At 37.0% G+C, this 18,022-nt stretch overlaps 1 protein-coding gene across 2 annotated transcripts in view; it reads left to right on the top strand.

The window, feature by feature from the left end:
- The window catches only part of mRpL14 (mitochondrial ribosomal protein L14), a 72,733-nt gene continuing 54,711 nt past the window's right edge, over positions 1 to 18,022 (top strand). The window contains exon 1 of one of the 2 annotated variants that reach the window (XM_090375483.1): positions 1 to 78. In XM_090375483.1, the coding sequence (XP_090231609.1) occupies positions 73 to 78 (6 nt within the window). In that variant the 5' untranslated portion in view covers positions 1 to 72. The remainder of the gene's footprint in view (positions 79 to 18,022) is intronic. The other variant, XM_090375484.1, reaches the window with a different exon arrangement.

The following is an 18,022-nucleotide window of genomic DNA, read 5'->3' as shown; positions in this document are numbered from 1 at the left end:
AGTATTTATTAGCTGATGTGTATTGCGTTCTAGGCTATTAAATGTTTATTTTCTGAGATAAAGCATGGTCAAATGTCTGTAAGTAGATACACTTGGGTGTGAGATTTGTTTTCGGTTTTTGTTAGAATATTTATGTGCAAATTACTGTCAGTTATTTTTAAGCAGTTAAAAACTTATTTTATTTGTTAATCTATAAAGGCAAGTGACTGTATGCCGATATGAAATTATTTGGCAAAATGTAAAATTTTGCTAATTTAAGCAAGCAGTGTGGTTGAATTAATTACTGTTAAACCATGTGAAATTTAAATGCCGCACGTTATGTATTTAGGCTACTACTACGGATGCCATATTAAAAAAAGTTAACAAATCAAAGAAATTAATTAAAAAAGCTACATTCATGGAAGAGCCCTCCTTAGGGTGGTGCGAGCGCTTCCTGTGGTGAAAGTAGGTTTTTGTTTTGTTTAATTAATTTGGTTGATTTTCTATTTAATATGGCAACAGTAGCAGTTATTATTATTAACCAAATATATAATGCGCTGTAGTTTCAGCATTATTAATTGTACATGGTTTAAGAGTGATGAATTCAAGTAAACTGATTGTTCATTCGGTTAAAAATACCATGTAAATTCTCTTCGTTTTCCTGTTTCCAGATGCTGACAGGGAGCAATCAAAATGTATATAATTAAATAGTATTAGCAGAGCCATATGATGCAAGAAAGCAAGCTTATATAGCATGAGCCGAAAAAACTCCAATTTCACTTATCCATTCACTTCAAATGTTTGCCTAGTTCTGCCCTGAACTTATTTAAGTTGTTGACCACCATTATAACAGATGGAAGTTTGTTCCACCTATCAACTACCTGCTTGCCAAAGGTGAATTTCTGCACATCTATTGTACAATTGTCTTTCCTCAATTTGAATTTATGCCCTCTCAGGTGAGTAATCTGAGAAAAAAGTAGAATCCTCTTAGCATTGAGCTTGCTCAAACCATTCAAGGCCTTATACACTTCAATTAGATCACCTCACAGGTGCCTAGTCTCCAGAAGCTGCAATTTGCAGAACCTAAGCCTTTCTTGGTAACACCAACCCTTTATTCCACTTGCAATTCTCATTGCTCTTCTGTGTACTCATTCCAGCAGCTCTACATCATTTGTTAAAATGAGGCCTCCATTCCTGTATACGTATTCTAGGTGTGGCCTGACCATTGCCTTGAATAATGGGCTAATCACCTCCCTGTCCCTGCTACAAAATTCCTACATATCATTGACAAGACTCCATGACCTGCCCTGGCAGCCCATCTGTATTGGTCAGCGAACTTCATATTTGATTGCACAATTACCCCCAATTCTTTTTCGCTTTTGACTTCCCTGAGTATAGTACCACACATTTGGTATGTTTCTCTTTGATTATTGCTACCCATATGCAGTACTTTGCATTTGTCAATGTTAAACTTCAGTTGCCATTTCTGAGCCCATCTCTCAACTTTTCCAGATCCTGTTGCAGTAGTGTACTATCGTTACTATTATTAACAACCCTGCCAACATTCATATTGTCTGTAAACTTGCACATTAACCCTGATATACCTCCATCAATATCATTGATAAATACTGAAAACAGCAATGGGCCCAACATTGAACCCTGGGGAACTCCACTAATAACATTAGTTTACAAATAGCAGTGTCCATTGATAACCACTCTTTAATAGTTAAATACAGAGGACCCTTGGTTTACACAGTTAACGTATACCGCAAAGATGGCATGTTCAGTGAAAACATGTTAATTGAATATAATAACCAATGTAAAATACTGTAATTCATCCAACGGGCTTTCAGCACCTTTACTAAATTTTTTTAAAATAACTGTTTTTACTGTGAATATAACTATGAAGGTGAACAATGATGTTTGAAACAATTCAGTTTATTATGTAGTTCATAAATGTAATTTACATTCATAATAAATATTTGCTCAGGTAGTTTGCCCTCTCTTTTGTTTCCTTTTCTCTGCATGCATCTCACTATAGCAGCTCAAATTATTGTCTGGTTCGGCAGACTTGCATGCTGTGATCTAGGTTAGGGTTGAAATCCCTAAGTTGTTTTAAATTTTCAGCAGTTCAAAACAATACTTGGAATTCCTTTTAAAGTGATCTCTTTCTTTGGTGCATTTTTGTCTTCATATGCACTTTGCTGATCTATATTAAGGAGGTCATTATTGCTCAATTCTTTGAAATGTGAGTAATAACTTCCGAACGTTTGTAGTGTCTACTTCATTAAAGCCTAGTTCGTGCCCGATCTTTGCTATTTCTTCAACAACTGAAGTTACTTGCCGACTAAAGCCTATGAACTCATTTGCACAATGAAGCAGAAGAATTTTCAATAAAGCTCTCATAATGCTCAATGTCACTTGATGACTCATGAATATTTTTGATCCCATTTTTCTTCATTAGGAATTTTCCATTATGCAATGGGTTTTCCTCAAACTATAAAAACTTTTATTGTTCTAGCCTTTTTTGCCACAGTTCTCTGTTTTCTCTATCTTCCTCTCTCTCTCTCTCTCTCTCTCCTCGCCTTTCTATGCCTTTATAGACTCCACCCATGCACACCTCCCTTGGTCTTCCTTCTTCCTGGTGCCACCCAATTCATAATCACTTTTGGAAGTCTAGCCTTCTCCATTCTTCTGGTATGTCCATACCACCTCAGCTTTTTTTGTTCAATTACTTGGATTATATCAGTTTTCACTTCCATCATTTGCTGAATCTGTTCATTTCATATTTTCTAAAGTCTCGATTTTCTTGTTGCTCTTCTCCAGTAGTCCATTTCTATTGTAAACAATTTCCCCTGTTGTCTTTTATTTACTGTCCATGTTTCTGCCCCATAGAGAATAGGTCTCTGTACTATTGTTTATTATATAAGTTGCTTTGTCTTACTGAGTATCACAATCACATTTTTAATGCTGTAATTTTTTCCAGAACTCCACCAGTGTAATTGGCTTGTTACCAGTTACTTTTAATAAGCCTTAAAAGTTGCAATGATTCCTTGATCCATAGGCTGTAAAACTGATTGTATTCTGCGGTAAAAATATTACTTTCACATTAGTCACCTACTGCAGTTGAGGTGGCCAGGGGCATTATCCAAATGCAACAAAGCTTTAATCTAAGATTATTTTCTTCACAAATAATTTCTTAGTAATTATTGAGCAGCTATCTGGAAAATGACCATGTTAAGTGAATTTTAATCCATGTTTAAATAAATTTTGGTAACAATTTATAAACTGTGCTAATTTGAAAAACATGTTAATTGGAATTGTATAAAGTGTGGGTTTCCTGTATAGTCAATTTTAAATCCTTTTATGCGAATAATTATTACAGCATAATACTGTTTATTGAGAACTCTTTAGTGCATTGTACATTTAAGCACCTGCTCTTTATTTCCATGTTGAACAAGTTAATATTGCAGAATATCCATTGGATGGGGTGCGGTAATATTAGCAAGAATATTTTTAAATTAGTAGTAGCACATTGATGCAAGGAAGCAGCTTATATAGCATCACAAAAAAAAAATCTGTTCATATCTACTAATAATTTGTCTAATTCTTCCTAATTTTAATTTCTAATTAATTTAATTTCTTCCATTCTAATTCTAGAGGTGAGTGCTGAAGTGAAGAGGTGAAGCTAAGCTATACATACGATCTAGTTATTACATTACAGCACATAAGGACTCCTTAAAAAAATCGAGTCTAATTCTTCCTTAAATTTATTCAAACTGCTCTCCACCTCCACAACACCGGATGTAAGTTTGTTCCAACAATCAATTACTCTCTAGCTGAAAGCAAATTTTCTCACATCTGTCCTGCAACCATCCTTTTTTCAATTTATAGTTCCTTAACTGCATTGTTGAAGGAGTAAGGATGTCATCTGTATTTAGTTTACTCAATCCATTATATGAACCTTTTAAAGTCTCACAGGGTGCTTAGTTACAAGACACTGCAATTTACAAAACTCATCTTCCTTTGTAAGAGTACCCTTTTTTGCCCTTGACTACTCTTGTTGCTCTTCTTTGCATTTGTTCCATATGTTATATAAGCTGCTTAGTCTTCCTAAAGTAAGACTTCCAGACGTGTGTGTAGTACTCAAGATACAGCCTAAAAATCACTTTATACAATAGGATAATTACCTTGTTTCTGCTAGGAAAATTCCTGTATATCATTTAACATAATCCCACAAGCTGTACTTGCAGCTTGTCTGCACTTATCAGAGAACTTCATGTCAGACATTACAATTACCCAGGTCATTTCTGTTCTCCACCTCCTTAAATGTGGTATCACATAATTGTTATGTTATTCTGGGATTACTGCTGCCTGTATGCAGCACCTGGAACTTACAAATCTTAAACTTCAATTGCCACTTCTAAGCCTAACTGCCTAATTTTTCTGTGTCTTTCTGCAGTAGTGTGCCTTGATTCCTGTCATTAACCACCCTGCTAACATTCATATCACTGGAAACTTAAAACAGTAAGCTTGATGTGCCTTCATCAACATCATTAATAAATATTGCAAACAGTAAGGAGCCCAGAACTGAACCTGGAGGGACTACATTAATAACATCCTTTCAAGAAGAGCAGTCCCTTGTTAACTACTCTTCTCCAATGCAACCATCCATTTATCCATAGCAGTAACTTGCCCTTAATGCCACACTGTCCAGTTTGTACAACAGTCATTTATGTACAACAGTATCAGACTTTTCTGAAATCTAGTATCCAATGTCAAAATAATTTTTTTGCATCTAGTTCCTTTGATTGGTTGATAGTATTCAATCAGATTGGTCAGAGACAAGATTGTCCTTTAACAAATCCATGCTGTGACTGAAGTATAACTGCACTCCAGTCTAGATCACTCTACATTACTTCCTTAACCAACAACTCCATTATTTTCCCTCAAACAGAAGTCAAGTTACAGGTCTGTAATTACCCATATCATCCTTTGTGAATTGGGAACACATTTGTCAACAACACGAGCTGCGAACAAACTGACAGTTATCAACAGTTAAACCATTCATATCTAGTGGACCAATGTGATTCATATCCTTCCTTCAACTGTGTACATAAGTAAAGAATTTTTGTGATGCATTTCTTTGTCAGAGACTTATCTGCTTTAGCTTGTCTCACCTCCTTTTGACTTGATTGCAGACTAGTTTATATATACCATAGGCTTCTGCGTCATCTAATAATTTATATGCTTCCTATATATTTTCTTCTCTGCCACAAGTCCTTGAGTTTGTTACAGACATTCTCTCAGACAAGCTAAGCTGTACTTGATATCTGGGAGTCTAAAACACTGAAAGAATTGATATTCACTGTTGCGCAAGGAAGACTACTATACAAATTGGAGCAGTATGGTACTAAGGTTAAGTTGCTGCAATGGATAAAAGGGTGATTGAGTGGGAGAAGACAGAGTGTGGTAATCAGTGGATGCTGCTCTTTGTGGAGTAATGTTATTAGTGGAGTCCCACAGGGTTCGCTGTTGGGCCCACTGTTGTTTTGTGTATATATCAATGATATTGATGAATATAAGCAACGAGAGTAGCCTTGTGCAAGCAAAGTTTTTACTGCTCCTGGAATAGACAAGTTTTTTCTGTTTTATTAGCTTAAATTGGCATATTAATTTATTTTCTAATATATTCCTAGTTATGATACTTAGTTTAAAGTTTAACTTAGAGATTTTGTATCGGTAAGGGTATCAAATCCACATGTTACAAGTTGCAGCTTTTCTGAACAAGAAGTTTTTTAGCCATATTTAGCCGCATTATTGACCAATTGTTATATTAAATTATTTTCTATAAGTAGCTTGTAGACGTAGTCAGGATCCTTAGTTTATTCTGAATTGAGACAGTGAGATTGGAAGTTAATTAATACTTAAGCGTCTGTAGATTTACCGTTCGTAACTAGTCTCCATTGTTATACGATACGTTATATCCCGGACTAGATAGCGTAAGCTTAGTATAGTATATAATATTAATATTGTCAATTAATCAGTAAAATCTATTAATCTTGTTGAACTTCATTGTCAATTAAATTGTACTTTTTAACTAAATACATATAACGACTTAGATTACAAACGTAAATAATTAATTAATACATAACTTGATATGGAAGTTATATAAACAGAACTCGTAGATAATACTTGATACTGAAAAATATATACAGCGTTATAACTGTGTTGGGGTACAAGTTTAGGGTTATAATTTTGTACTGAAATTGAAATTTTATTGAAATTAAATCGAAATCAAGACTCAGACCAGAGCAGCAAAGCAAAAGGCTCAAGCTAATGGGAGTGCTGTGGCTCAGAGCAGAACTGAGGGGGGGGGGGGCAGTTGCCCTCTGAATCACAGCCTTTTAAAATGCACTGCTTGCTTGATGTTTGTGGATCAATCGGGGACGGGACATGATATTGCCATGGGGGATGTCTTTGTGTGTCGCGATGTAAGGAAATCAGGTGACAACTCAGCGTTGTTATGGGCCTATATGAGAGCTTGAAGGACAGGGTGGATGCCCTCGAAGGATCTAAATTGAGGGCCCATCAAGCTCTCAACTGCCCACATCAACGGCAGAGCTTGCACTTGGTCATCACGCAACACAGCGGCAACCCCCAAGGCAGAATGCACTGGTCCCACAGGACTAGTAGTTGTTGGTGACTCTATTGTCAGGGGAAACAGGGAACATTCTTTGTAAAAAGGATAGGTGGAACAGGACCAGGGTATCTCTGCCAGGGGCAAAGGTTGACGACGTTGTAGGGCGGATATCATCTTTTAAGGACACAAAAGGTGATATAGTTGTGCACGTTGGCACTAATGATGTTAAGAATAGGAGACTGGCGGAATTACTTAACAAGTACAGGTCACTGTTGAAAAAAAGCCATGAATTAGTGTTGAATTTCAAAGCATCTGCAATTCTGCCCAGACATGATAGGAGGGAGTATATGATCAGAGCCTTGTTGATCAATTTGGCCCTGGAAAGATTGTGCAAGGCTCAAGGGGTAGAATTTTTTCCAGCCTGATCTGTACTTGTTAACAGGAGAGACTGCTTCTACAGGAATGGGATACACTTAAATAGAAAGGGTGCAAGAATATTTGGTGATGCTATCGAGGCAGTGTTAGGTGGGTCGGAAAACTGCTAGCTTGTGGGATACAAGAACTAATAGATTAACAGTAGCCACTGGTAGAGTGGCTACTGTTAGTTTCACAACACTTGTTAAAGTGATTCTTGCACTGCTTCTATTGGAATGAGCAGCAGCCTGGAAAATAAGATGCAGGATATTTCACAGACTGCTGGGAGTCATTGTGGTACAAGTAAACACATGGTTGTGTTAGGGTAGCTAAGAATAGGAACAGATGCATGTATACTTGAGTGTACACCAATGCTAGGAGTTTGGTAAATAACTTTGATGAATTTGAGGTATTGCTCAAAACATCAAAGGCAGATATTGTTGTGATATCAGAAACTTGGGGTCACACAGATATAAGGAATGCAGAACTGGAATTTGGGGAGTACAATGTGTGCCGAAAGGATAGACAGGACAGGAAGGGAGGAGGGGTTATGCTATTAGTTAAGAAACACATAAAATCCAAGGAAGTGAAGCCAGTTGACATCGCTGGACAGTGCAGTGTCGAGTCAGTTTGGTGTGACATAAGCATTGGGAGATTAAAATTGAGAGTAGGAGTGTGCTATAGGCCTAAAGACTCTGATGAATATAATAAGAAACTGTACAGGGAAATAGGGTGGGCCAGTAAATCAGAGAGTCTTATAATGGGGGAATTTTAATTTCCCAGATATTGACTGGAATTTGTAGGTTAGTCGCTCACACACTAGCAAGGCTTTTGTGGATTTATTGGGTGATTGTTTTCTATATCAGCATGTTCGGGAGGCAACTAGAGGGAGTAATACTCTTGATCTGATTATATCAGTAGTGATTCTTCATGCATTAAGAATCTGCAGATAAAGGAACCACTAGGTGGCAGTGATCACAGTGTGCTGAAATGGGATTTACTCAAGAGGTAACTACCATCAGGGGTAAAGGGAAGGGTTTTTGCTTTCTTAAAGGCGACTAAGATGGTCTGAGACAGTATTTAAATTCTATACAGTGGGACCAACTGATGATGTTACCAACAGCAAATTCAAAATGGGAAGCATTCAAAGAACTTATCTTGGAAGTTACTAGGCTTTACATACCAACTAAGAAATATTGTTCAAGGTTTAGGTCTAAATGGATGTTAGATGAACTAATGAGACATATGGCAGAGAAGAAAAATGCACGGGATACATATAAATTAATGGGTGACATGGAAGCCTATGATAGATATAAGCTGGTCAGTAACCAAGTTACAAAGGAGATTAGGCAGGCAAAGGCACATTATGAGAAATCCTTGGCAAAGGATGCAAAGAAAAACAGAAAAGAGTTCTTTACCTATTTAAACTCTAGAAGGAAAGCGATGAATCAGATTGGTCCACTGGATATTGGTCCACCTCAACTGTTCAACCATATTGATGGTTCAACAGTTGAGGATCCTGCTCAGGTGGTTAACAAACTAAACGAGTATTTTGTATCTACATTCACACATGAGAAGTTATTCAGGACGGTGAATGCCAGACGTGAAGTAAACTCTGTCAGTGAGCTAGATGATTTTGTACAAATTTGTAATAACTGAGAGGAAAGTGGATGAGAAATTGTTGAGGATAAACATAAAAAAAGCACCTGGGTGGATGGGATCTATCCAATTATATTAAAGGAGGCAGCAAAGGAAGTAAGCAAACCCTTAGCCATAATTATGAGAGCTTCTTTGGACTCAGGGAAGGTACACATAGACTGGAGATGTGGAAATGTGAACCCAATTCACAAAGGAGGATGAATGGCTGACACAAGTAATTATATACCTGTGAGTTTAACTTCTGTTCCAGGAAAATTAATGGAGGCACTGGTTAAAGAAGCACTGTAGGATCATATAGACAAGAATTCAGTTATAGCTCGGACACAGCATGGTTTTGTTAAGGGAAAGTCTTGCTTGACCAATTTGATTGGATACTACGATGTAGTCACAAAAGAACTGGATGCACAGAATAACTTTGATATTATATATTTGGATCTTAGAAAGGCTTTTGATACTGTTGCACATGGAAAACTGCTGCACAAATTGGAGCAGTGTAGCATCGGAGGCAAATTGCTGCTATGGATAAAGGGATGGTTGAGGGGGAGAAGACAGAGAGTGGTAATCGATGGACATTGCTCATCGTGGACTAATGTTATTAATGGAGATCCTCAGGGTTCAGTGTTGGGTCCATTGTTGTTTTCTGTTTTTATAAATGATATTGATGATGGTATTTCAAGCTTAATGTCCAAGTTTGCAGATGATACAAAGGTTGGCAGGGTTGTTAAGGATGCTACTGATGCTATGCTGCTGCAACAGGATCAGGAAAGGTTGAGCAGATGGGCTGAGAGGTGGGAAATGAAGTTTAACATTGACAAATGTAAAGTACTACATATGGGAAGCAGTAACCCCAGAGCGACGTATCAACTCTGTGGTACTACACTGACAGTGGTAGAGAATAAAAAGGACCTGGGGGTAATTGTGCAGGCGGATATGAAGTTCTCTGAGTAGTGCAGACGGGCTGCAAGAGTAGCTCATGGTGTCTTGTCAATGATATACAGGAATTTTTCTAGCAGGGATAAGGAGGTGATTATTCCCTTGTATAAGGCAGTAGTCAGGCCACCCTTGAGTACTGTATACAGGTCTGGAGGCCTCATCTCAAGAAGGATGTAGAGCTGCTGGAACGGGTACAGAGAAGGGCAAAAAGATTAGTGAATGGAACAAAGGGTTGCTCTTACGAAGAAAGGCTTAAATTTTGCAAATTATAGTGTCTGGAGACTAGGCACCAGCGAGGTGATCTGATAGAGATGTATAAAGCCTTGAATGGTTTGAGCATGCTCAATGCCGATGGGATTCTTCCTCTTACTCAGAATAATCACCTAAGAGGGCATAAATTCAAATTAAGGAAAGTCAGATGTAGGATAGATGTGCGGAAATTTGCCTTTAGCCAGCGGGTAATTGGTTGGTGGAACAGACTTCCATCCCTTGTTGTGGAAGTTGATAGCCTAAATAAATTTAAGGCTCAGCTGGACAGGTATCTCGAACGAACAGAGGGGTGAAATGGGAGTGGGGTTTTTTGTTTTTTTTTTTTTGGCTGATGCTTCATAAGCTTGCTTTCTTGTATCATATGTCTCTACTAATTCTAATGTATATAGGCTTAATGTCAAAGTTTGCAAAGATACAAAGGTTGGCATGGTTGTTAATGACAGTAATGGCAGTGTGCTACTGCAACAGGATCTAGAAAATTTGGACAGATGGGATGAGACGTGGCAACTGAAGTTTAACATTGACAAATGCAAAGTACTGCATATGGGTAGAAATAACCCCAGAGGAATGTACCAACTGTGTGGTACTACAGTTAGTATGGTAGAAAATGAAAAAGACCTGGGAGTGATTGTGCAGTCAGATATGAAGTTTTTTGAGCAATGCAGACAGGCTGCCGGAGCAGTCATGAGGTATTGTCAGTGATATACAGGAATTTTGCTAGCAGGGAAATTATCCCTTGTATAAAGCAATGGTCAGGCCACACTTTGAGTACTGTGTACAGGTCTGGAGGCCTCATTTAAAGAAGGATATTGAGTTGCTTTTGCGTGTACAGAGAAGGGTAACAAGATTGGTGAGGGGGAACGAAAGGGTGCTCTTACAAAGAAAGGCTTAAGTTCTGCAAATTGCAGTGACTGGAGACGAAGCACCTGCAAAGTGCAGGTGGATTGCAGTGTATAAGGCCTTGAATGGATTGAGCACGCTGAATTCTGTTGGGATTCTTCTGCTTGCTCAGATTTCAAACTTAATGGGAATAAATTCAAATTGAGGAAAGACAGTTGTAGAATAGAATTTTGGAAATTTGCCTTGTTGTGGAAGTTGATAGCTTAAATAAATTCAAGGAGGGACTGGGCAAACATTTAGAGGGAATGGTTGTGTGAAATTGTTTTTTTCTTTTTTTTGACTGATGCTACATAAGCTCACACGCTTGCTTTCTTGCATCACATGCCTCCATTACTACTACTAGAACTACTACATTTAAGTCAAGTGGACCTAATTTTGGCAAAGTCTGGTCGGACTGTGACAGCCAAATTGTCTGCTTACACCTTAAAAAAAAAAAAAAAAAAAGGGAGAGAAGGGAGAAGAGAAGAAAAAAACGAGGGGGTCATACAAAGGCTTCGCTGCTGAGTCTTCTGTTAGTAACCCTGGGTATAACTCCCATGGACAAGTCCTGAAATACGGTACCTAGCACATGTAGGTGGCCACCAAGGTGCAAACCAACATAAGCAAGGTTCGAGGTGTGGTGCCCACACTGAGGAATGCTGCACCTCTGTGTTATCAGGCAATACTGGGTGGTAGGTAGCTCTCATCAGCAGATGGATACCACTGCTTTGCTTATTGGAGGCTTGAAGTGGTGGAACCCATATGTAGTTTCCATGGCAAAGCTCCAACAAATCCTCTTCCATCATGCAATATGAATGTTGTCTCTTAAGTTATGATGGACGTCACGGCAAGATCCAATCTTCCTTACATTTCGAGGGTATAGCTCTGAAACTGTTTGCAGTCCCGGCCATTAAATAGTCCAGCAGACCAAAACTATTGGTAACTCTCTAGAAGGCGTCCAGGCTAGTGTATGATCTCGCTGCCTCTGCTCTGCCAGATAATGACTGGAGGGGGTGTGAGTAGTGTGTATTCAGGGCCATGTTATGTCAAAGACCTGGGTATATTCTTACCATGTGTATGCCATATCCAACAATTTTATTACGTCATATAGCATGCTTCCTTCGCACCTTTTCTTACTACTGAATACACAAAGAATTGTCAAATGAATAGAACAGACTTGTCTGTGAAATGATCTAAACCTCCTATTTGATATTTCTGTTCACTGAGATTTTCTTTTTTTTTCAATGTAAAATTTAAAACAGTAAAAAAGATAAGCAATCAATAATGATGAACACGGGGAAACAATTTACACAAGTGAGATATGGAGTAACCAAGCTTAAAAAATAGGAATGAAGAGAAGATTCTGAAAATTTGTTTTTTATATGATCGAAGATTTCATGGAAGGGGAAACACATTTCACCATAATAACATATAAACCCACACAATTCCAGTTATTGGTATTATTGAAAATGCAGTAAGATCGAGTTTACTAGCCATTTATAATTAGATTGCACTAACTAAAGAGTCCAACAAACCGGGAACTGCAAATTGTTTTTATTGTTTTATGGTAGTGACCTCCAGAAATGTGCTCATGCTATCACGCGCCATGAAATTTCTGTTCGAACAGAAAAATGTGAACTCCTGAAAACACGAGTCAGCCTATAATGTCACATGTTATCTGGTGAATACAGCCAAAATGACAACAGTGTGTCTCTGACTAATACAACTACAGTAAATGGGAAATAGCTCTCACACATTTGATGTTTGACATTTTTTAAGCTTCGTAAACTTGTATATATTGCTACACTATGTTCAGCTTGGTGCCTGGTTTTGTGTTTACTTAGTGTTACTCGCAGACGAAATCGTGCATGAGCTAATGCGAAAATCACATTATAGCTGCATCATTCCCTAATATATCAGTCGCATTGGAGCAAATTTGCATGAATTGCTAAAATGCACATTATAACTTAACTGACTATATATATGTGTGTGTGTGTATATGTAAAAATCCAATTTCAGGATGTAGATTTTTTGAGCAGACTATTATTTAACATTCATGTAATCACCACTACTTCCACTCATAATGTATCATAATACTTGACCTTTTCTCTACTTGAGTTACGTAATATGTGAATTAGGCTTTGTCAGTTTTTAAAAACCATTTTTTTGGATAAATTTGTAAAATTCGAAAACCGGTTTTTAAATTTAAACCGGTTTTAGATACTACAATTAATATGTAAAAATTAATTAATTATTTAATTAAAAACGTTAACATTTTGACTTGAAATTGCCTTGGGTACAAGCATATTGTAGTAAAACTAGTCTTCATTAGTCAGGCAAATGTTTGAAATGCAAATCCACAAATGCATTCTATTATGCTATTCTATGTGGCATCACACAGACCGACCGATGACATCAGCTGTGTTGCTCACGTGCACCCCCACCAGACCAGACCAGTTTAGTCCTGCACAGTACACAAATGCGCCTTGACAGCTCTGTTCACTTGAGTTTGATCACAATCAGGAATAGGAAGTTTGTTATTGCTTGTTATTATTTGTGTTTTAGTTAGTAAAAACAAAAACAACAGAAGTAAATATATTAATATCTATTCTAGTAATATAACATTATTTTATTATTAAATATTAATGTCATTGATAAAAATATTTAAAATGGTTCATTTGATTTTTAGACAAATGAATGTTGCAAATAAGTCAGAGGTTTGGGATGATTTCAAAAAGGTTTGAAAAGACAAGGCATGCCGCAATCATTGTAATAAAATGTTGAGCTGCAAAGGATCATCTACGAGCAATCTCCATAATCATCTGAATGCAGTTTATAAAATAATAATCGACAAGAAAACAGAAACAATCGACAAGCAAGAAACACCTGGACCCACAAACAAGCCAGTATTTTTAATTTTGTAAAATGGAGCAGTTTAGATGAAATTATAGCAAAACCTGCTGCGATGGATGGATTGTCCATTTATAGCATTACAACATGCTCGTTCAAACGAAAGTCTTTGCAACAATGGGGATATTCATTACCAAAAAACAAAACTCGAGTATTGGATCTCATTCGTAAGTTTTATGACAATGCCAAACGTGAAACTATAAATGAATTAGATTGCATTAAGAAGAATGGGAAAAAATTTTCTATAACTTTAGATGAGTGGACTAGCAAAAGAAATTGCAGATATTTGAATATCAACGTAAACCATTTTGTGGAAGATTTTAATTTGGGCTTAGTTCCAATAGCTAGTTCCTGCAATGCTAAGAAAACATTAGGATTAGTTTCTGAGAGGCTACAAATTTTTAATTTGGATCTAGCAACCAACATAGTTGCAGCGACAAATGATGGTGCCGCTGTTATGAAAAAATTTAGCCAATTATCAACTATAATTAATCAACTATGCTATTCACATGCCATACACTTAGCAGTTACTGATGTGTTATATAAAAATAAAGAAATTTCTGAAACAGATGTATATGTTACAAGTGAGGAATCGGAAGATGACTATGGCAAGGATTTTTTAAATTCTCTTGATCTAGATAATGACTGTGTATTCCCTATATTGTCTGACAATTACAAACAATCAATTTCCCAATTTAGAAAAATTTGCAAATTTTTTAGACAATCTCCCGTAAGAGATAGCATCCTTCAGAATTATGTAAAACAAGAAAAAGGAATTAAGTCTGATTCTTGACTGCCAAACGAGATGGAATAGTTTAGAAGTCATGATTGAAAGATTTGTAATATTAAAAGAATGTGTTGTTTTAGCTTTGAATGATATTTATGCTTCTCATATGTGGAATGAAGCTCAATATCCTAAAATCATGGAGCTTCTTAAAGTGTTGGGACCAGTATGTCTAGCAGCTGAGACCTTAGGGCGGCGAGATACCAATTTATTAACAAGTGAAGGGCATATTTGAATTTCTGTTAAATGAACTAAAAAAATTGAAGACTGAAATTAGTTCCAAATTATTAAATGCTTTTAGGCCTCTGTAGCCAAGTGGTCAGGAGTGGGAGTACAGTAGCACACGCTCTTTGAGTAGACCAAGGTTCAAGCCCCTGACTGCTGAATACAGTCGATCTGCCAACCCGCACTGGACCAGCGTGGCAGATTGTGGTCCATTTCCCTCAGCATGAATTGTTGAGGAGGCTTCCATCCTGCAGTGGGTTGATAATGGCTGCACTTTACCTTTTTAGAAGTACGAATTCAAGAAAGAAAAAAAGTTGAATTGGTAACCCTTTTGCTATATTTGCAAAATCCACAAAACATTTCAACAAAGAAATCTAGTGTATTTCCACTAGTTTCAAAACTCAATATTATTAAGTTGTCTGGAAAAATATTGTCTAGAATATATCCAAATTCTTGTATGGAAAGAGATTCCAAATGATGAATATATCAGAGATGGAGAAACTATTAATCAGGGCAATGCTCTAAAAGAAGCCATGGAAAAATCAGTTCATAGGTTTCTTGAGGAACCTGAAGAAATAATATCAAATCCGAAGACACTGAAGGCCGAATTTTCAGTATTTGAGGCAACTGATAAAAGAACGAAGAATTTAGGTTTATTATTTGATGCCCTGAAAACGATAAAACCAAGTTCAGTAGCCAGTGAGAGAGTATTTTCTATTTCAAGAAATTTTGTATCTAGGATAAGAACAAGGTTAAGTAATCGTTCAGTGGACATTTTATGTTTTTTGAAATCATATTTCCTGAAAAAAAAATACTAAATGAAATAAAAATTTTTATTTTTTATGGATTTTAGTTATTTTTTATTTGGTTTTGTATGGAGTATGTTTTATTTTGTTATATTTTTCTGGTTCCATAAATATTAAATAAACTGAAAAATTTTAAAATAACTATAAATATTTTTTTACTGTTTTAATTATATATATATATATATATATATATATATATATATATATATATATATATATTATTTTTTTTTTATAAAAATTCGAAAACCGGTTAAACCTTTTTTTTTTTTTTTTTGGAAATACTGGAATTCAAAAATTGGATTTTTCGAAAGTCAGTTTTTATATAAACCATAATGTGAATGAATCCTTAAGACAGATAATTCAAATATTTGAGAATTATTGAATGAATGACTATTATAAAGAAATAACTTTCTTCTTTAAGTGAATAATGGCTAAATTATTTTCTAAACAATTAATTAGCATTAGTATTAGTAGAGGCATACGATGCAAGAAAGCAAGCTTATACAGCATCAACCAAAAAAACCCTCCCATTTCATCCCTCCATTCGTTCCAAATGCCTGTCCAGCTCAGTCTTAAATTAATTTAGGCTATTAGCTTCCACAGCAAAAGATGGAAGTCTGTTCCACCAATCAACTAACCGCTGGCTAAAGACAAATTTCCGCATATCTATTCTGCAACTATCTTTCCTCAATTTCAAACTGTGCCCCCTCGGGTTCTTAGTCTGAGCAAGACAAAGAATCCCATCAGCATACACCTCAATCACATCACCTCGCAGGTGCCTACTCTCCAGGAGCTGCAATTTGCAGAACTTAAGTCTTTCTTGGTAAGAGCACCCCTTTGTTCCCCTCACCAATCTTGTTGCCCTTCTTTGTACTCGTTCTAGCAACTCTACATCCTTCCTAAAATGAGGCCTCCTGACCTGTACACAGTACTCTAGGTGTGGCCTGACCATTGCCTTGTATAACGGGAATATCACCTCCCTGTCCCTGCTAGCAGAATTCCTATATATCATTGACAAGACTCCATGACCTGCCCTGGCAGCCTGTCTGCACTGCTCAGCGAACTTCATATTTGGCTGCACAGTTACCCGCAGGCCTTTTTCACTTTCCACTTCCCTGAGTGTAGTACCACCCAGTTGGTACGTTTCTCTTTGGTTATTGCTACCCATAAGCAGTACTTTGCATTTATCAATGTTAAACTCCAGTTGCCACTTCTCAGCTCATTTGCTCCAACTTATCTAGATCCAGTTGGAGTAGCATACTGTCATTACTGTTATTAACAACCCTGCCAACCTTTGTATCATCTGCAAACTTGGACATTAAACCTGATATACCTTCATCAGTATCATTGATAAATAGATAAAACAACAATAGGCCCAACACCGAATCCTGGGGAATTACACTTATAACATTTGTCCACGAAGAACAGTGTCCATTGATTACCACTCTCTCTATTGTCTCCCACTCAACCATTCCTTTATCCTTTATCCATTGTAGCAGCTTACCCTTGATGCCATAAGTCTCCAATTTGTACAGCAGTCTTCCATGTAGTAGTAGTAGCGGCATGTGATGCAAGAAAGCAAGTGTATGAGCTTATGCAGCATCAGCCAAAAAAAAAAAAAAAAAAATCACACCATTCCCTCGAAATGCCTGTCCAGTTCCTCCTTAAATTTATTTAACCCATCAACTTCCACACTTCGACACTAAGCCTGATATACCTTCATCAATATCATTGATAAATATACAAAACAACAGAGGACCCAACACCGAACCCTGTGGGACTCCACTAATAACATTGGTCCACGAAGAGCAGCACCCATTAATTACTACCCTCTGTCTTCTCCCAATCAACCATTCTTTTATCCATTGTAGCAACTTGCCCTTAATACCATTCTGCTCCAATTTGTCCAATAGTCTTCCATGCGCAACAGTGTCATAAGCTTTCCTGAAATCCAAATATATGATATCAAAATTATTTTTTGCATCCAGTTCCTTTGTAACCACATCATAATATCCTATAAAATTTGTCAGACAAGACTTTCCCTAAACAAACCCATGCTGTGTCTGAATAATGTGCAACGGTATCAAAAGCTTTCCTGAAATCCGAGTACCGTATTTCCCCATGTATAAGATTCACCCTTTTTCGAAAAAATTGGGGTTTAAAAACTGGGTGCATCTTATACAGTGGTTGTTGATTTTTTTTTACTTGCATTTCCTGCTTTTTCGCACTTGTTGTCTTTGCGCTCATTGTTTCGCACTTGTTACCATTATATTAGGTTACGTCTTGCCATGTTCTGTCCAGAAATGGCTCAGAAAAGATTTTCGCACAGTGCTGAATTCAAGTTAAAAGTGATCCAGTTTGCAAAAGTGAATGGAAATCGTGCTGCTGAATGTAAGTTTGGTCCTCCTCCAACTGAGAAAACAATCAGAGACTGGCTACGGAAAGAAGAAACCCTACTGAAAACGCCACGGCAGAAGAAGGCCATGAGAGGCAAATCAGCAAAATGGCCTGATTTAGAAG

Source organism: Mastigoproctus giganteus, chromosome 6 (genome assembly GCF_048544385.1).
Source record: "Mastigoproctus giganteus isolate SK-2022 chromosome 6, ASM4854438v1, whole genome shotgun sequence".
NCBI lineage: Eukaryota > Metazoa > Arthropoda > Arachnida > Uropygi > Thelyphonidae > Mastigoproctus > Mastigoproctus giganteus.
Note: the sequence above shows the minus strand (reverse complement) of the source record. Positions and strands in the feature narration are given on the sequence as shown.